Source organism: Oncorhynchus masou, unplaced genomic scaffold (genome assembly GCF_036934945.1).
Source record: "Oncorhynchus masou masou isolate Uvic2021 unplaced genomic scaffold, UVic_Omas_1.1 unplaced_scaffold_2653, whole genome shotgun sequence".
Classification (NCBI taxonomy): domain Eukaryota; kingdom Metazoa; phylum Chordata; class Actinopteri; order Salmoniformes; family Salmonidae; genus Oncorhynchus; species Oncorhynchus masou.
The window spans coordinates 3745-26928 of NW_027009088.1; the positions used below are offsets into that span (position 1 = coordinate 3745).

Sequence of the window (23184 nt, forward strand, 5' to 3'; positions counted from 1 at the left end):
TTACTGCCCCCAGTGGTCTAACCTATAACCTGACCCATCACTTTATACATCACTGCCCCCAGTGGTCTAACCTATAACCTGACCCATCACTTTATACATTAATGCCCCCAGTGGCCTAACCTATAACCTGACCCATCACTTTATACATTACTGCCCCCCCCAGTGGTCTAACCTATAACCTGACCTATCACTTTATACATTACCCCCCCCCCAGTGGTCTAACCTATAACCTGACCCATCACTTTATACATTCCTGCCCCCCAGTGGTCTAACCTATAACCTGACCCATTACTTTATACATCACTGCCCCCCAGTGGTCTAACTATAACCTGACCCATCACTTTATACATTACTGGCCCCCAGTGGCCTAACCTATAACCTGACCCATCACTTTATACATTACTGCCCCCAGTGGCCTAACCTATAACCTGACCCATCACTTTATACATCACTGCCCCCAGTGGCCTAACCTATAACCTGACCCATCACTTTATACATTACTGCCCCCCAGTGGTCTAACCTATAACCCTGACCCATCACTTTATACATTACTGCCCCAGTGGTCTAACCTATAACCTGACCCATCACTTTATACTGCCCCCAAGTGGTCCTAACCCCCTGACCCATCACTTTATACATTACTGGCCCCCCAGTGGCTAACCTCTAACCTGACCCTAACCTATATTACTGCCCCCCAGTGGCCTAACCTATAACCCTGACCCATCACTTTATACATCACTGCCCCCAGTGGTTTAACCTATAACCTGACCCATCACTTTATACATTACTGTCCCCCAGTGTCATAACCTATAACCTGACCCATCACTTTATACATTACTGCCCCCCAGTGGTCTAATCCTATAACCTGACCCATCACTTTATACATTAATGCCCCCCAGTGGTCTAACCTATAACCTGACCCATCACTTTATACATTAATGCCCCCAGTGGTCTAACCTATAACCTGACCCATCACTTTTATACATTACTATCCCCCCCCAGTGACCTAACCTATAACCTGACCCATCACTTTATACATCACTGCCCCCAGTGGTCTAACCTATAACCTGACCCATCACATTTATACATTACTGCCCCCCCCAGTGACCTAACCTAAAACCTGACCCATCACTTTATACATTACTGCCCCCCAGTGGTCTAACCTATAACCTGACCCATCACATTTATACATTACTGCCCCCCCCCAGTGACCTAACCTATAACCTGACCCATCACTTTATACATCACTGCCCCCAGTGGTCTAACCTATAACCTGACCCATCACTTTATACATTACTGCCCCCCCCAGTGGCCTAACCTTTAACCTGACCCATCACTTTATACATTACTGCCACTCAGTGGTCTAACCTATAACCCTGACCCATCACTTTATACATCACTGCCCCCCAGTGGCCTAACCTATAACCTGACCCATCACTTTATACATTACTGCCCCCCAGTGGTCTAACCTATAACCTGACCCATTACTTTATACATTACTGTTCCCCAGTGGCCTAACCTATAACCTGACCCATCACTTTATACATTACTGCCCCCCAGTGGCCTAACCTATAACCTGACCCATCACTTTATACATTACTGCCCCCCAGTGGCTAACCTATAACCTGACCCATCACTTTATACATTACTGGCCCCCCAGTGGCCCTAACCTCTAACCTGACCCATCACTTTATACATTACTGCCCCCCAGTGGCCTAACCTATAACCTGACCCATCACTTTATACATCACTGCCCCCAGTGGTCTAACCTATAACCTGACGCATCACTTTTATACATTACTGCCCCCCCAGTGACCTAACCTATAACCTGACCCATCACTTTATACATCACTGCCCCCCAGTGGTCTAACCTATAACCTGACGCATCACTTTTATACATTACTGCCCCCCCCCAGTGACCTAACCTATAACCCTGACCCATCACTTTATACATCACTGCCCCCAGTGGTCTAACCTATAACCTGACCCATCACTTTTATACATTACTGACCCCCCCCAGTGACCTAACCTATAACCTGACCCATCACTTTTATACATTACTGCCCCCAGTGACCTAACCTATAACCCTGACCCATCACTTTATACATTACTGCCCCCAGTGACCTAACCTATAACCTGACCCATCACTTTATACATTACTGCCCCCCAGTGGCCTAACCTATAACCTGACCCATCACTTTATACATCACTGCCCCCCAGTGGTCTAACTTATAACCTGACCCATCACTTTATACATTACTGCCCCCAGTGGCATAACCTATAACCTGACCCATCACTTTATACATTACTGCCCCCAGTGGCCTAACCTATAACCTGACCCATCACTTTATACATTACTGCCCCCAGTGGCCTAACCTATAACCTGACCCATCACTTTATACATTACTGCCCCCAGTGGCTAACCTATAACCTGACCCATCACTTTATACATTACTGCCCCCCAGTGGCCTAACCTATAACCTGACCCATCACTTTATACATTACTGCCCCCAGTGGTCTAACCTATAACCTGACCCATCACTTTATACATTACTGCCCCCCAGTGGCCTAACCTATAACCTGACCCATCACGTTATACATTACTGCCCCCCAGTGGTCTAACCTATAACCTGACCTATCACTTTATACATTACTGCCCCCCAGTGGCCTAACCTATAACCTGACCCATCACTTTATACATTACTGCCCCCAGTGGCCTAACCTATAACCTGACCCATCACTTTATACATTACTGCCCCCCAGTGGCCTAACCTATAACCTGACCCATCACTTTATACATTACTGCCCCCCAGTGGCCTAACCTATAACCTGACCCATCACTTTATACATTCCTGCCCCCAGTGGTCTAACCTATAACCTGACCCATCACTTTATACATTACTGCCCCCCAGTGGCCTAACCTATAACCTGACCCATCACTTTATACATTACTGCCCCCCAGTGACTAACCTATAACCTGACCCATCACTTTATACATTACTGTCCCCCAGTGGTCTAGCCTATAACCTGACGCATCACTTTATACATTACTATCCCCCCAGTGACCTAACCTATAACCTGACCCATCACTTTATACATCACTGCCCCAGTGGTCTAACCTACAACCTGACCCATCACATTTATACATTACTGCCCCCCCCCCAGTGACCTAACCTAAAACCTGACCCATCACTTTATACATTGCCCCAGTGGTCTAACCTATAACCTGACCCATCACTTTTTTATACATTACTGCCCCCCAGTGACCTAACCTATAACCTGACCCATCACTTTATACATTACTGCCCCCCAGTGGCCTAACCTATAACCTGACCCATCACTTTATACATTACTGCCCCCAGTGGCCTAACCTATAACCTGACCCATCACTTTATACATTACTGCCCCCCAGTGGTCTAACCTATAACCTGACCCATCACTTTATACATTACTGCCCCCAGTGACCTAACCTATAACCTGACCCATCACTTTATACATTACTGCCCCCAGTGGTCTAGCCTATAACCTGACGCATCACTTTTATACATTACTATCCCCCCAGTGACCTAACCTATAACCTGACCCATCACTTTATACATCACTGCCACCCAGTGGTCTAACCTATAACCTGACCCATCACATTTATACATTACTGCCCCCCAGTGACCTAACCTAAAACCTGACCCATCACTTTATACATTACTGCCCACCAGTGGTCTAACCTATAACCTGACCCATCACTTTTATACATTACTGCCCCCCCAGTGACCTAACCTATAACCTGACCCATCACTTTATACATCACTGCCCCCCAGTGGCCCTAACCTATAACCTGACCCATCACTTTTATACATTACTGCCCCCAGTGACCTAACCTATAACCTGACCCATCACTTTATACATTACTGCCCCCCAGTGGCCTAACCTTTAACCTGACCCATCACTTTATACATTACTGCCACTCAGTGGCCTAACCTATAACCTGACCCATCACTTTATACATCACTGCCCCCAGTGGTCTAACCTATAACCTGACCCATCACTTTATACATTACTGCCCCCCAGTGGTCTAACCTATAACCTGACCCATCACTTTATACATTACTGTTCCCCAGTGGCCTAACCTATAACCTGACCCATCACTTTATACATTACTGCCCCCAGTGGCCTAACCTATAACCTGACCCATCCTTTATACATTACTGCCCCAGTGGCTAACCTATAACCTGACCCATCACTTTATACATTACTGGCCCCCAGTGGCCCTAACCTCTAACCTGACCCATCACTTTATACATTGCTGCCCCCAGTGGTCTAACCTATAACCTGACCCATCACTTTATACATTACTGCCCCCAGTGGTCTAACCTATAACCTGACCCATCACTTTTATACATTACTGCCCCCCCAGTGACCTAACCTATAACCTGACCCATCACTTTATACATCACTGCCCCCCAGTGGTCTAACCTATAACCCTGACGCATCACTTTATACATTACTGCCCCCCCAGTGACCTAACCTATAACCTGACCCATCACTTTATACATCACTGCCCCCAGTGGTCTAACCTATAACCTGACCCATCACTTTTATACATTACTGACCCCCCCAGTGACCTAACCTATAACTTGACCCATCACTTTTATACATTACTGCCCCCAGTGACCTAACCTATAACCTGACCCATCACTTTATACATTACTGCCCCCCAGTGACCTAACCTATAACCTGACCCATCACTTTATACATTACTGCCCCCCAGTGGCCTAACCTATAACCTGACCCATCACTTTATACATCACTGCCCCCAGTGGTCTAACTTATAACCTGACCCATCACTTTATACATTACTGCCCCAGTGGCATAACCTATAACCTGACCCATCACTTTATACATTACTGCCCCCAGTGGCCTAACCTATAACCTGACCCATCACTTTATACATTACTGCCCCCAGTGGCCTAACCTATAACCTGACCCCATCACTTTATACATTACTGCCCCCAGTGGCCTAACCTATAACCTGACCCATCACTTTATACATTACTGCCCCCAGTGGCCTAACCTATAACCTGACCCATCACTTTATACATTACTGCCCCCCAGTGGTCTAACCTATAACCCTGACCCATCACTTTATACATTACTGCCCCCAGTGGCCTAACCTATAACCTGACCCATCACGTTATACATTACTGCCCCAGTGGTCTAACCTATAACCTGACCTATCACTTTATACATTACTGCCCCCAGTGGCCTAACCTATAACCTGACCCATCACTTTATACATTACTGCCCCCAGTGGCTAACCTATAACCTGACCCATCACTTTATACATTACTGCCCCCCAGTGGCCTAACCTATAACCTGACCCATCACTTTATACATTACTGCCCCCCAGTGGCCTAACCTATAACCTGACCCTCACTTTATACATTACTGCCCCCAGTGGCCTAACCTATAACCCTGACCCATCACTTTATACATTACTGCCCCCCAGTGGCCTAACCTATGACCTGACCCATCACTTTATACATTACTGCCCCCCAGTGGCCTAACCTATAACCTGACCCATCACTTTATACATTACTGCCCCCCAGTGGCCTAACCTATAACCTGACCCATCACTTTTTACATTACTGCCCCCCAGTGGCCTAACCTATAACCTGACCCATCACTTTATACATTACTGCCCCCCAGTGGCCCTAACATATGACCCTGACCTATCACTTTATACATTACTGCCCCCAGTGGCCTAACATATGACCTGACCCATCACTTTATACATTACTGCCCCCAGTGGCCTAACATAGGACCCTGACCCAAGAAGTGCCAGTCTCCTGTTTGGAGAACTATGCCAACCTCCTGTTCCGGTGAAATGCAGGGTCCTTTTCATTTTCATTCTTTCCAAATGACGAGGAATTAACAGACTTATTTCACTTCACCAGGAAGGAACTCAAGAGGCCCGTCAAGGTAAGACTAGATTCACATTGCCATACATCCAAGTCCTGTTCATCTCTTGGCTATTGGAAGAACAATAGTTACAACTATCATGTTGAGCTCGTGGATGGTCAGTCCTTACATCCATAGCTCTGTCTATACATTTTAGTGTGGTTCCATTTCTCCAGTCACATCCCTCAGCTGGTTACCACAACAAATGGGGTGGTAACCTGTTTTTAGAGCAATACTGTCCCAGATCCCACCTGTGAGACTGACAGGTGGTTATGTCCCTGGTTGTCCCCCAACAGTGTCCCATGCCCATAGCGGTGCTGGTGGTGATCGTGTCCTGCTACCTGGTCCTAGCACCTATCATGACAAGCCAGAGCTGGAGTATCTGTACTGTACCATCTACATCCTCAGCGGTCTGCTGCTCTACTTCCCCTTCGTTCATCGCAGGTTCAGCTGGACACACAGGGTCATGAGTGAGTAACTACCCACTGCTCAGAGTTGCTGACACTCCAGTGTTGAGAGAGAGCCTTTATCTCAAAATGGCCGCCTATTCCTTTGGAGTGCACTCGAAGACAACACTGGCTTGTGTTCCAAAATGACCCCTTATTCCTGTGTAGTGCACTACCCTATGGGCCCTGGTGAAAGGTAGTGCACTATAATATAGGGATAGGGTGCCATTTGGGAAGCAGACACTATTATCTTCTGCAACTTGGGTCTTTATGTATCAAAATGTTTTATTCCTCAGTGAGCCTTAGTGGAGTTCTTCCCTTTACATAACTACAGTCATTGTGGAGTTCAACTCAGAAGGTCACAGAGCCTATAGATCATGCTGTGATTGGGCTGATGTCACCTTTATCAACCTTTTATTAAAGTTTATTTATTTATTATTCACCTTTTAATTAGCCTGATTGGTCCAATCTGACCTTTAACCTCTCACCTCCCCTGCAGGGCCAATCACCATGCACCTGCAGCTGCTGATGGAGGTCGTTCCTCCTGAGAAAAACGAATAGAGGAAGATAATAAACAGCCTAAACTGACTGATGTGGACAAATGTATTTGTGCATCCCAAATGGTACCCTTTACCTTATGTGGTGCACTACCCCATAGGCCCTAGTCAAAAGCAATGCACTACTTAGGGAATAGGGTGCCATTTGAGACATACTTAGAAATTGGGTTCTGTACTGTGTCATAATGAAGGTTCTGTCCTGTCTCATAATGAAGGTACTGTCCTGTCCATAATGAACGTTCTGTACTGTCTCATAATGAACGTTCTGTCCTGTCTCATAATGAAGCGTTCTGTCCTGTCTCATAATGAGCGTTCTGTACTGTGTCATAATGAGCGTTCTGTCCTGTCTCATAATGAACGTTCTGTCCTGTCTCATAATGAACGTTCTGTCCTGTCTCATAATGAGCGTTCTGTACTGTGTCATAATGAACGTTCTGTCCTTTCTCATAATGAAGGTTCTGTCCTGTCTCATAATGAAGGTTCTGTCCGGTCTCATAATGAATGTTCTGTACTGTGTCATAATGAACGTTCTGTCCTGTCTCATAATGAACGTTCTGTCCTGTCTCATAATGAACGTTCTGTACTGTGTCATAATGAGCGTTCTGTCCTGTCTCATAATGAAGGTACTGTCCTGTCTCATAATGAACGTTCTGTACTGTCTCATAATGAACGTTCTGTCCTGTCTCATAATGAACGTTCTGTACTGTGTCATAATGAACGTTCTGTCCTGTCTCATAATGAACGTTCTGTCCTGTCTCATAATGAACGTTCTGTACTGTCTCATAATGAACGTTCTGTCCTGTCTCATAATGAACGTTCTGTACTGTGTCATAATGAACGTTCTGTCCTGTCTCATAATGAAGGTACTGTCCTGTCTCATAATGAATGTTCTGTACTGTGTCATAATGAACGTTCTGTCCTGTCTCATAATGAACGTTCTGTACTGTGTCATAATGAACGTTCTGTCCTTTCTCATAATGAAGGTTCTGTCCGGTCTCATAATGAAGGTTCTGTACTGTGTCATAATGAGCGTTCTGTCCTGTCTCATAATGAAGGTACTGTCCTGTCTCATAATGAATGTTTCTGTCCTGTCTCATAATGAACGTTCTGTACTGTGTCATAATGACATTCTGTCCTTTCTCATAATGAAGGTTCTGTCCTGTCTCATAATGAAGGTTCTGTCCGGTCTCATAATGAAGGTTCTGTACTGTGTCATAATGAACGTTCTGTCCTGTCTCATAATGAAGGTACTGTCCTGTCTCATAATGAATGTTCTGTACTGTGTCATAATGAAGGTACTGTACTGTGTCATAATGAGCGTTCTGTACTGTATCATAATGAACGTTCTGTACTGTGTCATAATGAATGTTCTGTGCTGTGTCATAATGAACGTTCTGTACTGTGTCATAATGAACGTTCTGTACTGTGTCATAATGAACGTTCTGTACTGTGTCATAATGAACGTTCTGTACTGTGTCATAATGAACGTTCTGTACTGTGTCATAATGAAGGTACTGTCCTGTCTCTTAATGAACGTTCTGTACTGTGTCATAATGAATGTTCTGTACTGTGTCATAATGAAGGTACTGTACTGTGTCATAATGAATGTTCTGTCCTTTCATAATGAACGTTCTGTACTGTGTCATAATGAATGTTCTGTCCTTTCTCATAATGAACGTTCTGTACTGTCTCTTAATGAACGTTCTGTCCTGTCTCATAATGAACGTTCTGTACTGTGTCATAATGCTGGAATCCTGTCTGTTTCTCTCCCATGAGACTTTCGCCAATATAGTTTGTCTATTTAATGCCCCTCTGTGTTTAAACTCTGCATAGGGGAGGACATATTTGCTTTTAGGATACTGCCAATTTATATTGAAGACATAGAGGCTCTGCTTAGCAGGTTGGCATCAGCCGTCTACATGGTCTGGATCCCAAACTAATTGACTGGATATAGGAGGTCAATGGCTGCTTCTCAAATCACACCCTATGCCCCAGGGACAGGGGGGCGCCATCTCAAATCACACCCTATGCTCTAGGGAACCGGGGCGCCATTGGTCTGTGTCTCAAATCACACCCCTATGCTCTAGGAACAGGGCGCCATTGGTCTGCTTCTCAAATCACACCCTATGCCCTAGGGGAACGGGGCGCCATCTCAAATCACACCCTATGCCCTAGGGAACGGGCGCCATCTCAAATCACACCCTATGCCCTAGGGAGCGGGGCGCCATCTCAAATCACACCCTATGCCCTAGGGGCAGGCGCCATTCAAATCACACCCTATGCCCTAGGGAACGGGGCGCCATCTCAAATCACACCCTATGCCCTAGGGAACGGGTGCCATCTCAAATCACACCCTATGCTCTAGGGAATGGGGCGCCATCTCAAATCACACCCTATGCCTTAGGGGAACGGGCGCCATCTCAAATCACACCCTATGCCCTAGGGTACGGGTGCCATCTCAAATCACACCCTATGCCCTAGGGAACGGGAAGCCATCTCAAATCACACCCTATGCCCTAGGGAACGGGGCACCATCTCAAATCACACCCTATGCCCTAGGGAATGGGGCGCCATCTCAAATCACACCCTATGCCCTAGGGAACGGGGCGCCATCTCAAATCACACCCTATGCCTTAGGGAACGGGGCACCATCTCAAATCACACCCTATGCCCTAGGGAACGGGTGCCATCTCAAATCACACCCTATGCCCTAGGGAACGGGGTGCCATCTCAAATCACACCCTATGCCCCAGGGAACGAGGCTCCATCTCAAATCACACCCTATGCCCTAGGGAACGGGGTGCCATCTCAAATCACACCCTATGCCCTAGGGAACGGGGCGCCATCTCAAATCACACCCTATGCCCTAGGGAACGGGGCGCCATCTCAAATCACACCCTATGCCTTAGGGAACGGGGCCATCTCAAATCACACCCTATGCCCTAGGAACGGGCGCCATCTCAAATCACACCCTATGCCCTAGGAATGGGTCGCCATCTCAAATCACACCCTATGCCCTAGGGAACGGGGTGCCATCTCAAATCACACCCTATGCCCTAGGGAACGGGGTGCCATTGGAGACCCTGAGAATATGCTGTTCTTGTACATGACTAGTGAGAACATAAGAGACCAAAATGATGTCATATTTTTTGCTTTTTATTTGTCCTCAACATTGTTTAAAATCCCTCATGTTTGCGCTGTTCAAGCACTTGTATATAATCTAAGGTTTAAATTGTATTTGACAAGTTAAAAGACATTTGTCCCTTGTTGTCTTCTATCTCTCCACCAGCTGCCAGTTGAACCTGGGGACACGTTCATCTTATAGTGCCTATTGTGTGATGTATTCGTGTCACACAGTTTCAAAACCTCTTCTTCTCGGAGTTGAAAAGTAGATAGTGAGTTGTTGTGTTTGTGAATAAAACAGTTTACCCTTCAATTGTAATTCAATCCCACAAATCAATTCATTTGTCATCTTATAAAAGTTTACAGTATCTGTTTGGCAAAAAAATACTAACCACAAACATCAATCACTTTCCTGAACTCGAACCTTCACCCACTTTAATCAGCATCACGAACTGCGTTGATAGAAGATATGGTAAAATCAGTCATCCACAACAGTAGGTGGCGTTGTAACAGAAGACACCGGAAACACGGTTCTTCTTCTACTCCCTTGACCTTCCTGCTCGTATGACGACACATCAACACAATAACATTTGACGTTGGTGTTGTGGACTTTGCTTCAGAATAACACTATTGGAAATGAGAGAATAAAACGACCAAAAGATGAATACGGCTCTGAGACACTGGAAGGAGGCCGCGACGGTCATACTAGCTGCTGGTACGAGACATAAACTCCCTGTAGATAGTTTGACAAGGTGTGTCGATAAAGGAACCGGTGCACCTGCTATCAGTGGGCACTCCAGCTTGCCTGACAGGTCAGCCTTCGACTATGAAGTGTTGTTGTTGAAACGAAGCGGTACGAGTGGTTTCATGCCGAATGCTTATGTCTTTCCCGGCGGTCTGGTGGATCCGTCAGATTTCTCAAGCGAATGGCTTGATCTTTTTCAATCTTTTCGGCGCTCACCGAATTTTGGACTGGGATTTGTGAAACAGCCGCCGGAGACGAGACCTCCCATCTTCGCCACTGACAGGAAGAAACTGGGTTCTCCCGTTCCAGGTGACGTCGCATTGAGAATCTGTGCAGTGAGGGAAACGTTCGAGGAGTCCGGTGTACTTCTAGTCGTGTCAAAAGAGGAAGAGGGTACTTTATTTAACAGCATCGAGAACAACCGATACAGTCAACCCGAATTAACCCGAATAACTGATCTCCGTGACAAGAGTGAATTGGCTAAATGGAGAGTGCAGGTAAACGAGAACCCTTCTAACTTCATCAGAATGTGTAGGGAGCTGGAGTGTCTACCGAACATCTGGGCTCTGCATGAATGGGGCAACTGGCTGACCCCCACTGGTGTGTACGCGAAACAGAGGAGGTATGACACGGCCTTCTACATGTGCTGCTTGCAAGAAACACCACCTCACACCCTACAAGACGAGAAGGAAATTGTGCACTTTAAGGTGATACCATAGCTTAGTAAGGTGAACATGTATATTATTGTTGTGTTCAAAGGTTTAAGTGACTATATTCATTCATGATGTCTTTATCAGTTCATAATATTGTTGTAAACTGTTCATTTGTTCTTAGTCCAACCTAAACCTCTCTCCCTCCCCTCTCCCTCTCCCTCCTCCCTCCCTCTCTCTCCTCCCCTCTCCCCCTCCCTTCCCCTCTCTCCCCTTCCCTCTCTCTCCCTTCCCCCTCTCCCTCTCTCTCCCTTCCCCTCTCCCTCTCTCTCCCTTCCCCTCTCCCTCTCTCTCCCCCCCCTCTCTCTCCCTTCCCCTCTCCCTCTCTCTCCTCCCCTCTCCCTCCCTTCCCCTCTCCCTCTCTCTCCTCCTCCCCCCCCCTCCCTTCCCCTCTCTCTCTCCCTTCCCCCCTCTCTCTCTCCCCCTCTCTCTCCCTTCCCCCTCTCTCTCTCCCCCTTCCCCCTCTCTCCCCTCTCTCCCCCCTCTCTCTCTCTCCTCCCCTCTCCCTCTCTCTCCCCCCTCTCCCTCTCTCTCTCCCCCTCTCCCTCTCTCTCTCTCCCTTCCCCTCTCTCTCTCCTTCCCTCTCTCTCCCTTCCCCCTCTCCCCCCTCCCCCCCCCCTCTCTCTCTCTCCCCCCTCTCCCTCTCTCTCTCCCTTCCCTCCCCCTCTCTCTCTCCCCCTCTCCTCTCTCTCCTCCCTCCCCTCTCCCTCTCGTCTCCCCTCTCTCAGTGGTCCACTCCCCCAGAGATCCTCCACAGTTACCAGGCCAGAGAGATGTGGATAGCCCCTCCACAGTTCTATGATCTCAGCCGAATGTGCAGGTTCCCCTCCCTGCAGAACCTCCACAGCTTCTCCAGACAGAGAGCTTCAGAGGGCTGTGAACAGTGGCTCCCTGTCCGCATGGTGTCAGACAGCTACTACATATCACTCCTCCCAGGTTAGTGTTCACATGAAGGGTCTGGTTACTACATATCACTCCTCCCAGGTTAGAGTTCACATGAAGGGTCTGGTTACTACATATCACTCCTCCCAGGTTAGAGTTTATATTTACATGAAGGGCCTGATCACTACATATCCCTCCTCCCAGGTTAGAGTTTATATTTACATGAAGGGCCAGGTTGATGTTCACATGAACTGACATACATATCCCTCCTCCCAGGTTAGAGTTTATATTTACATGAAGGGCCTGATCACTACATATCCCTCCTCCCAGGTTAGAGTTTATATTTACATGAAGGGCCTGATCACTACATATCCCTCCTCCCAGGTTAGAGTTTATATTTACATGAAGGGTCTGGTTACTACATATCCCTCCTCCCAGGTTAGAGTTTATATTTACATGAAGGGCCTTATCACTACATATCCCTCCTCCCAGGTTAGAGTTTATATTTACATGAAGGGCCTGATCACTACATATCCCTCCTCCCAGGTTAGAGTTTATATTTACATGAAGGGTCTGGTCACTACATATCCCTCCTCCCAGGTTAGAGTTTATATTTACATGAAGGGCCTTATCACTACATATCACTCCTCCCAGGTTAGAGTTTATATTTACATGAAGGGCCTGATCACTACATATCCCTCCTCCCAGGTTAGAGTAAACATTGACTTAATTCAGAGCGTTGTCTGATTGTCCGTTGGTGAATTCAGGGCCTTCCGCTCTCAGAGAGTTCAGAGCTGACACTGGCCGCTCTGGCCAAGGAGTAGGGTTGAACCGAGCGTTCTGACCTAACAGCAGTCAAGCGCCCAAGCTAACTGGCTATCTTTGGCTTTAGCATCTTCCAGACACAAATGAGAGAATACCTCACTCTGACCATTTTACTGGCCCTGGCAGAGCTGGTTAGGCAGTTTTCATGTTATCCAGAGCATTGGTGACTGCAACTGTGCTGCTGGCAACAAATTAATTACGATTTTCTTTCCAACGTGCCCTTTATCAGTCATCTAGTGCCCTTTATCCACGTCCTCTAGTGCCCTTTATCAGTCATCTAGTGCCCTTTATCCACATCATCTTGTGCCCTTTATCCACGTCATCTAGTGCCCTTTATCCACGTCATCTAGTGCCCTTTATCCACATCATCTAGTGCCCTTTATCCACGTCATCTAGTGCCCTTTATCCACCACTAGTGCTTTTATCCACGTCATCTAGTGCCCTTTATCCACGTCATCTAGTGCCCTTTATCCACGTCATCTAGTGCCCTTTTTATCCACGTCATCTAGTGCCCTTTATCCACGCCATCTAGTGCCCTTTATCCACGTCATCTAGTGCCCTTTATCCACGTCATCTAGTGCCCTTTATCCACGCCATCTATGGCCCCTTTATCCACTTACGTCATCTATGGCCCTTTATCAGTCATCTAGTCTCCACGTCATCTAGAGCCCTTTATCACGCTAGTGCCCTTTTATCTAGTGCCCTTTATACACGCCATCTAGTGCCCTTTATCCACGTCATCTAGTGCCCTTTATCCATGTCATCTAGTGCCCTTTATCCACGCTATCTAGTGCCCTTTATCACGTCATCTAGTGCCTTTATCCACGTCATCTAGTGCCCTTTATCCACGTCATCTAGTGTCCTTTATCCACGTCATCTAGTGCTCCTTTTTATCCACGCTATCTAGTGCCCTTTATCCACCAGCCATCTAGTGCCCTTTATCAGTCATCTAGTGCCCTTTATCCACATCATCTAGTGCCCTTTATCCACCATCTAGTGCCCTTTATCCACGTCATCTAGTGCCCTTTATCACGTCATCTAGTGCCCTTTATCCACGTCATCTAGTGCCCTTTATCCACGCCATCTAGTGCCCTTTATCCACGCTATCTAGTGCCCTTTATCCACGCCATCTAGTGCCCTTTTATCCACGTCATCTAGTGCCCTTTTTATCCACGTCATCTAGTGCCCTTTATCCACGTCATCTAGTGCCCTTTATCCACGTCATCTAGTGCCCTTTATCCACGCCATCTAGTGCCCTTTATCCACGTCATCTAGTGCCCTTTATCCACGCCATCTAGTGCCTTTATCCCTTTATCCACGCTATCTAGTGCCCTTTATCCACGTCATCTATCTAGTGCCCTTTATCCACGCCATCTAGTGCCCTTTATCCACGCTTTATCTAGTGCCCTTTATCCACGTCATCTAGTGCCCTTTATCCATCTAGTGCCCTTTATCCACGTCATCTAGTGCCCTTTATCCACGTCATCTAGTGCCCTTTATCCACGCCATCTAGTGCCCTTTATCCACGCCATCTAGTGCCCTTTATCCACGCCATCTAGTGCCCTTTATCCACGCCATCTAGTGCCCTTTATCCACGCCATCTAGTGCCCTTTATCCACGTCATCTAGTGCCCTTTATCCACGTCATCTAGTGCCCTTTATCCACGCCATCTAGTGCCCTTTATCCACGTCATCTAGTGCCCTTTATCCACGCCATCAGTGCCCTTTATCCACGCCATCTAGTGCCCTTTATCCACGCCATCTAGTGCCCTTTATCCACGTCATCTAGTGCCCTTTATCCACGTCATCTAGTGCCCTTTATCCACGCCATCTAGTGCCCTTTATCCACCATCTAGTGCCCTTATCCACGCCATCTAGTGCCCTTTATCCACGCCATCTAGTGCCCTTTATCCACGCTAGTGCCCTTTATCCATCGCCATCTAGTGCCCTTTATCCACGTCATCTAGTGCCCTTTATCCACGTCATCTAGTGCCCTTTATCCACGCCATCTAGTGCCCTTTATCCACGTCATCTAGTGCCCTTTATCCACGTCATCTAGTGCCCTTTATCCACCACTAGTGCCCTTTTATCTATCTATGGCTCCTTTATCCACGCCATCTAGTGCCCTTTATCCACGTCATCTAGTGCCCTTTATCCACGCTATCTAGTGCCCTTTATCCATCTAGTGCCCTTTATCCACCATCTAGTGCTCCTTTATCCACGCCATCTAGTGCCCTTTATCCACGTCATCTAGTGTCCTTTATCCATGGCCCTTTATCCACGCTATCTAGTGCCCTTTATCCACGTTATCTAGTGCCCTTTATCCACGCTATCTAGTAGTGCCCTTTATCCACGCCATCTAGTGCCCTTTATCCACGCATCTAGTGCCCTTTATCCACGTCATCTAGTGCCTTTATCAGTCATCTAGTGCCCTAGTTTTATCCACGTCATCTCGTGCCCTTTATCCACGCCATCTATGGCCCTTTATCAGTCATCTAGTGCCCTTTATCCACGCCATCTAGTGCCCTTTATCCACGCTTTTATCTATGGCCCTTTATCAGTCATCTAGTGCCCTTTATCCACGTCATCTAGTGCCTTTATCCACGCCATCTAGTGCCCTTTATCCACGTCATCTATGGCCCTTTATCAGTCATCTAGTGCCCTTATCCACGTCATCTAGTGCCCTTATCCACGTCATCTAGTGCCCTTTATCCACGTCATCTAGTGCCCTTTATCCACGTCATCTATGGCCCTTTATCCACGTCATCTAGTGCCCTTTATCCACGCTTATCCTTACGTCATCTATGGCCCTTTATCCACGTCATCTATGGCCCTTTATCAGTCATCTAGTGCCCTTTATCCACGTCATCTATGGCCTTTATCCACGTCATCTATGGCCCTTTATCCACGTCATCTATGGCCCTTATCCACGTCATCTATGGCCCTTTTATCATGTCTTTATCCACTATGGCCCTTTATCAGTCATCTATGGCCCTTTATCCACGCCATCTATGGCCCTTTATCAGTCATCTAGTGCCTTTATCCACGTCATCTATGGCCCTTTATCAGTCATCTATGGCCTTTTGACTTCATGGAGAGAGATTTGGGCTCCAAGCCGACTTCTTCAGTTGAGAGAAAGGGAGATCTTTAGGTTTTGAATAGTTTTTTTGTTAGTTATATTATTCTCCCGGTGAATTTAGGTTGTTTTCTTCTCATGTTGAAAGTCCAAAACTGTCAGTCTGATTTGATATGCTTCCTGCCGGATGATCGTTTTACTGTTTAACGTTGTGTGGTGTGTGTGTCTGTGGTGTGTGTGTGTGTCTGTGTGGTGTGTCTGTGTGGTGTGTCTGTGTGTGTTTGTTCTCCTTTCTCTTACCAGGTGTGATGTGTGGTGTGTGTGGTATGTTTGCGTCTCCTTCTCTTACCAGGTGACGAGATGTACCCAGAGTGAGGGGTCATGTCAGATGGATGTGACCCTGAAAGTAGTGCACTATATAGGGAATAGAGTCCCATAGGGCTCTGGTCTAAAGTAGTGCACTATATAGGGAATAAGGTGCCATAGGGCTCTGGTCTAAAGTAGTGCACGTGTATAGGGAATAGAGTGCCATAGGGCTCTGGTCTAGAGTCCCATAGGCTCTGTCTAAAGTAGTGCACTATATAGGGAATAGAGTCCCATAGGCTCTGGTCTAAAGTAGTGCAGCGTATAGGGAATAGGGTGCCATAGGGCTCTGGTCTAAAGTAGTGCACTATATAGGGAATAGAGTGCCATAGGGCTCTGGTCTAAAGTAGTGCACTATATAGGGAATAGGGTGCCATAGGGCTCTGGTCTAAAGTAGTGCACTATATAGGGAATAGAGTGCCATAGGGCTCTGGTCTAAAGTAGTGCACTATATAGGGAATAGAGTGCCATAGGGCTTTGGTCTAAAGTAGTGCACTATATAGGGAATAGGGTGCTATAGGGCTCTGGTCTAAAATAGTGCAGTGTATAGGTGAATAGGGTGCCATAGGAGCTCTGGTCTAAAGTAGTGCACTATATAGGGAATAGAGTCCCATAGGGCTCTGGTCTAAAGTAGTCACTATATAGTGAATAGAGTCCCATAGGGCTCTGTCTAAAGTAGTGCACTATATAGGGAATAGAGATGCCATTGGGCTCTGGTCTAAAGTAGTGCACTATATAGGGAATAGGGTGCCATTGGGCTCTGGTCTAAAGTAGTGCACTATATAGGGAATAGGGTGCCATTGGGCTCTGGTCTAAAGTAGTGCACTATATAGGGAATAGGGTGCCATAGGGCTCTGATCTCAAAAGTAGTGCAGTATATAGGGAATAGGGTGCCACAGGGCTCTGGTCTAAAGTAGTGCACTATAGGAATAGGGTGCCATAGGGCTCGGTCTAAAATAGTGCAGTGTATAGGGAATAGGTGCCATAGGGGCTTGGCCTAAAGTAGTGCACTATATAGGGAATAGGGTGCCATAGGGCTCTGGTCTAAAGTAGTGCACTACATAGGGAATAGGGTGCCATGGGCTCTGGTCTAAAGTAGGCACTATAGGGAATAGGGTGCCATAGGCTCTGGTCTAAAGTAGTGAGTGTATAGGGAATAGGGTGCCATAGGGCTCTTGTCTAAAGTAGTGCACTATATAGGGAATAGAGTCCTATAGGGCTCTGGTCTAAAGTAGTGCACTATATAGGGAATAGGGTGCCATTGGGCTCTGGTCTAAAGTAGTGCACTATATAGGGAATAGGGTGCCATAGGGCTCTGGTCTAAAGTAGTGCAGTGTATAGGGAATAGGGTGCCATAGGGCTCTGGTCTAAAGTAGTGCAGTATATAGGGGATAGGGTGCCATAGGGCTCTGATTAAAGTAGTGCACTATATAGGGAATAGGGTGCCATAGGGCTCTGGTCTAAAGTAGTGCAGTGTATAGGGAATAGGGTGCCATAGGGCTCTGGTCTAAAGTAGTGCACTATATAGGGAATAGGGTGCCATAGGGCTCTGGTCTAAAGTAGTGCAGTGTATAGGGAATAGGGTGCCATAGGGCCTGGTCTAAAGTAGTGCATATAGGGAATAGGGTGCCATAGGGCTCTGGTCTAAAGTAGTGCAGTGTATAGGGAATAGGGTGCCATAGGGCTGGTCTGGTCTAAGTAGCCATAGGTCAAAGTAGTGCAGTGTATAGGGAATAGGGTGCCATAGGGCTCTGGTCTAAGATAGTGCACTATATAGGGAATAGGGTGCCATTGGTGATGTGACCCATGTTTTGTGCTGTACAGGCTGCTAAGGTCTTGCTGCTGGTTTCCCTACTGCTGTGCTCTGCTACCTGACAAAGGGTCTTGAGTGACGCAGCGGTCTAAGGCACTGCATCTCAGTGCTAGAGGCGTCACTACAGACCCTGGTTCGAGCCCCAGGCTGTATCACAGCGGTCTAAGGCACTGCATCTCAGTGCTGGAGGCGTCACTACAGACCCTTGTTCGATTCCAGGCTGTATCACAGCGGTCTAAGGCACTGCATCTCAATGCTAGAGGCGTCACTACAGACCCTGGTTCGATTCCAGGCTGTATCACAGCGGTCTAAGGCACTGCATCTCAGTGCTGGAGTTGTCACTACAGACCCTGGTTCGATTCCAGGCTGTAATCACAGCGGTCTAAGGCACTGCATTTCAATGCTAGAGGCTTCACTACAGACCCTGGCCGTGGTAGGTCATATTGTAAATAAGAATTTGTTCTTAACTGACTTACCAAGTTCACCAAAGGTTAACTAAAAATGTATTAAATTCTGGAACAAATACCTCTCAATGTATTATTTTTTGTACATAATTGTACAGATTTATTTAATCAGTGTGTTTTATATGAAACATTCATTAGAACTATCACACCATTAACCACTGAGTCTACAAAAACATTAAGAACACCTGCTCTTTCCATGACAGACTGTCCAGGTGAGTCCAGGTGAAGGTAATTTAATGTCACCTGTTAAATCCACTTCAATCAGTGTAGATGAAGAGGAGGAGACAGGTTAGAAAAGGATTTTCAAGCCTTGACAATTGAGACTTGGATTGTGTGTGTGTGTGTGTGCCATTCAGAGGGTTAATGGGCAAGACAAAATATGTAATGCCTTTCTTTGAACAGGGTATGGTAGTATGCCAGGTGCACTCGTTTGAGTGTGTCAAGAACTGCAAAGCTGCTGGGTTTTTCATCCTCAACAGTGACCTGTGTGTACGATAATTGCCCACCACTCCAAAGGGACATTCAGCCGACTTACACAACTGTGGGAAGCACTGGAGTCAACATGGGCCAGCATCCTGTGGAACGCTCTGACACAATTCCAGTCCATGCTCACACGTTGAGGCCTGACCCACTGAGGCTGTTCTGAGGGGCAGAAGGGGGTGGTGTAACTCTATATTAGGAAGGTGTTCTTAATGTTTTGTCACTCGGTATGTCGAGGTAAATAATGCAGTAGTTGAGTTGTACAATTAACATATATCAGCCAGTGAATTCAGAAATACTGTGGATCATAAACCCAGGGAAACAGGAGAAACATCTCAATAGGTGTTCCAGGTAAGTCATGACAACAAGAGGCACATCTCAATAGGTGTTCCAGGTAAGTCATGACAACAAGAGACACATCTCAATTGGTGTTCCAGGTAAGTCATGACAACAAGAGGCACATCTCAATAGGTGTTCCAGGTGAGTCATGACAACAAGAGACACATCTCAATAGGTGTTCCAGGTAAGTCATGACAACAAGAGACACATCTCAATAGGTGTTCCAGGTAAGTCATGACAACAAGAGACACATCTCAATAGGTGTTCCAGGTAAGTCATGACAACAAGAGACACCTCTCAATAGGTGTTCCAGGTAAGTCATGACAACAGAGACATCTCAATAGGTGTTCCAGGTAAGTCATGACAACAAGAGACACCTCTCAATAGGTGTTCCAGGTAAGTCATAACAACAAGACACCTCTCAATAGGTGTTCCAGGTGAGTTATGACAACAAGAGACACCTCTCAATAGGTGTTCCAGGTAAGTCATGACAACAAGAGACACATCTCAATAGGTGTTCCAGGTAAGTCATGACAACAAGAGGCACATCTCAATAGGTGTTCCAGGTAAGTCATGACAACAAGAGACACATCTCAATAGGTGTTCCAGGTAAGTCATGACAACAAGAGACACATCTCAATAGGTGTTCCAGGTAAGTCATGACAACAAGAGACACATCTCAATAGGTGGTCCAGGTGAGTCATGACAACAAGAGACACATCTCAATAGGTGGTCCAGGTAAGTCATGACAACAAGAGGCACATCTCAATAGGTGGTCCAGGTAAGTCATGACAACAAGAGACACCTCTCAATAGGTGGTCCAGGTGAGTCATGACAACAAGAGACACATCTCAATAGGTGTTCCAGGTAAGTCATGACAACAAGAGACACATCTCAATAGGTGTTCCAGGTAAGTCATGACAACAAGAGACACCTCTCAATAGGTGTTCCAGGTAAGTCATGACAACAAGAGACACATCTCAATAGGTGTTCCAGGTAAGTCATGACAACAAGAGACACATCTCAATAGGTGTTCCAGGTAAGTCATGACAACAAGAGACACATCTCAATAGGTGTTCCAGGTAAGTCATGACAACAAGAGACACATCTCAATAGGTGTTCCAGGTAAGTCATGACAACAAGAGACACATCTCAATAGGTGTTCCAGGTAAGTCATGACAACAAGAGACACATCTCAATAGGTGTTCCAGGTAAGTCATGACAACAAGAGACACATCTCAATAGGTGTTCCAGGTAAGTCATGACAACAAGAGACACATCTCAATAGGTGTTCCAGGTAAGTCATGACAACAAGAGACACATCTCAATAGGTGTTCCAGGTAAGTCATGACAACATGAGAACATCTCAATAGGTGTTCCAGGTGAGTCATGACAACAAGAGACACATCTCAATAGGTGTTCCAGGTAAGTCATGACAACAAGAGACACATCTCAATAGGTGTTCCAGGTAAGTCATGACAACAAGAGACACATCTCAATAGGTGTTCCAGGTAAGTCATGACAACAAGAGACACATCTCAATAGGTGTTCCAGGTAAGTCATGACAACAAGAGACACATCTCAATTGGTGTTCCAGGTAAGTCATGACAACAAGAGACACATCTCAATAGGTGTTCCAGGTAAGTCATGACAACAAGAGACACATCTCAATAGGTGTTCCAGGTAAGTCATGACAACAAGAGACACATCTCAATAGGTGTTCCAGGTAAGTCATGACATGAAACATCTCAATAGGTGTTCCAGGTAAGTCATGACAACAGGAGACACATCTCAATAGGTGTTCCAGGTAAGTCATGACAACAAGAGACACATCTCAATAGGTGTTCCAGGTAAGTCATGACAACAAGAGACACATCTCAATAGGTGTTCCAGGTAAGTCATGACAACAAGAGACACATCTCAATAGGTGTTCCAGGTAAGTCATGACAACATGAGAACATCTCAATAGGTGTTCCAGTTAAGTCATGACAACAAGAGACACATCTCAATAGGTGTTCCAGGTAAGTCATGACAACAAGAGACACATCTCAATAGGTGTTCCAGGTAAGTCATGACAACAAGAGACACCTCTCAATAGGTGTTCCAGGTAAGTCATGACAACAAGAGACACCTCCCAATAGGTGTTCCAGGTAAGTCATAACATGAAACATCTCAATAGGTGTTCCAGGTGAGTTATGACAACAAGAGACACATCTCAATAGGTGTTCCAGGTAAGTCATGACAACAAGAGACACATCTCAATAGGTGTTCCAGGTAAGTCATGACAACAAGAGACACCTCTCAATAGGTGTTCCAGGTAAGTCATGACAACAAGAGACACATCTCAATAGGTGTTCCAGGTGAGTCATGACAACAAGAGACACATCTCAATAGGTGTTCCAGGAAGGTCATGACATGAAACATCTGTCAGTCAATGGACCCTGTCAATCAATAGACATGAAATCAATAGACCCTGTCAATCAATAGACACTGTCAATCAATATACCCTGTCAATCAAGAGGCATGTAAATCAATAGACCCTGATCAATCTATAGACCAGTAGACCCACTACTGATCCTTATCAACTGTAGAGAGTAGACCCACTACTGATCCTTATCAACTGTTGAGAGTAGACCCACTACTGATCCTTATCAACTGTCCAGAGTAGACCCACTACTGATCCTTATCAACTGTCCAGAGTAGACCCACTACTGATCCTTATCAACTGTCCAGAGTAGACCCACTACTGATCCTTATCAACTGTCCAGAGTAGACCCACTACTGATCCTTATCGACTGTCGAGAGTAGACCCACTACTGATCCTTATCAACTGTCCAGAGTAGACCCACTACTGATCCTTATCAACTGTCCAGAGTAGACCCACTACTGATCCTTATCAACTGTCCGAGAGTAGACCCACTACTGATCCGTATCAACTGTCCAGAGTAGACCCACTACTGATCCTTATCAACTGTCCAGAGTAGACCCACTACTGATCCTTATCAACTGTCCAGAGTAGACCCACTACTGATCCTTATAAACTGTCCAGAGTAGACCCACTACTGATCCTTATCAACTGTCCAGAGTAGACCCACTACTGATCCTTATCAACTGTCCAGAGTAGACCCACTACTGATCCTTATCAACTGTCCAGAGTAGACCCACTACTGATCCTTATCAACTGTCCAGAGTAGACCCACTACTGATCCTTATCAACTGTCCAGAGTAGACCCACTACTGATCCGTATTAACTGTCCAGAGTAGACCCACTACTGATCCTTATCAACTGTCCAGAGTAGACCCACTACTGATCCTTATCAACTGTCCAGAGTAGACCCACTACTGATCCTTATCAACTGTCCAGAGTAGACCCACTACTGATCCTTATCAACTGTCCAGAGTAGACC

The 23184-nt window shown here is 46.3% G+C and overlaps 1 protein-coding gene across 1 annotated transcript; it reads left to right on the plus strand.

Moving 5' to 3' along the window:
* The first annotated feature begins 10638 nt into the window (after window positions 1–10638).
* Window positions 10639–16693, plus strand: LOC135533777 (acyl-coenzyme A diphosphatase NUDT19-like). The gene is made up of 3 exons (XM_064961010.1): window positions 10639–11533; window positions 12265–12472; window positions 16671–16693. Exons 1-3 carry the CDS (start codon window positions 10742–10744, stop codon window positions 16691–16693), a joined length of 1023 nt encoding a protein of 340 aa, XP_064817082.1. The 5' UTR covers window positions 10639–10741.
* Window positions 16694–23184: the final 6491 nt, after the last annotated feature.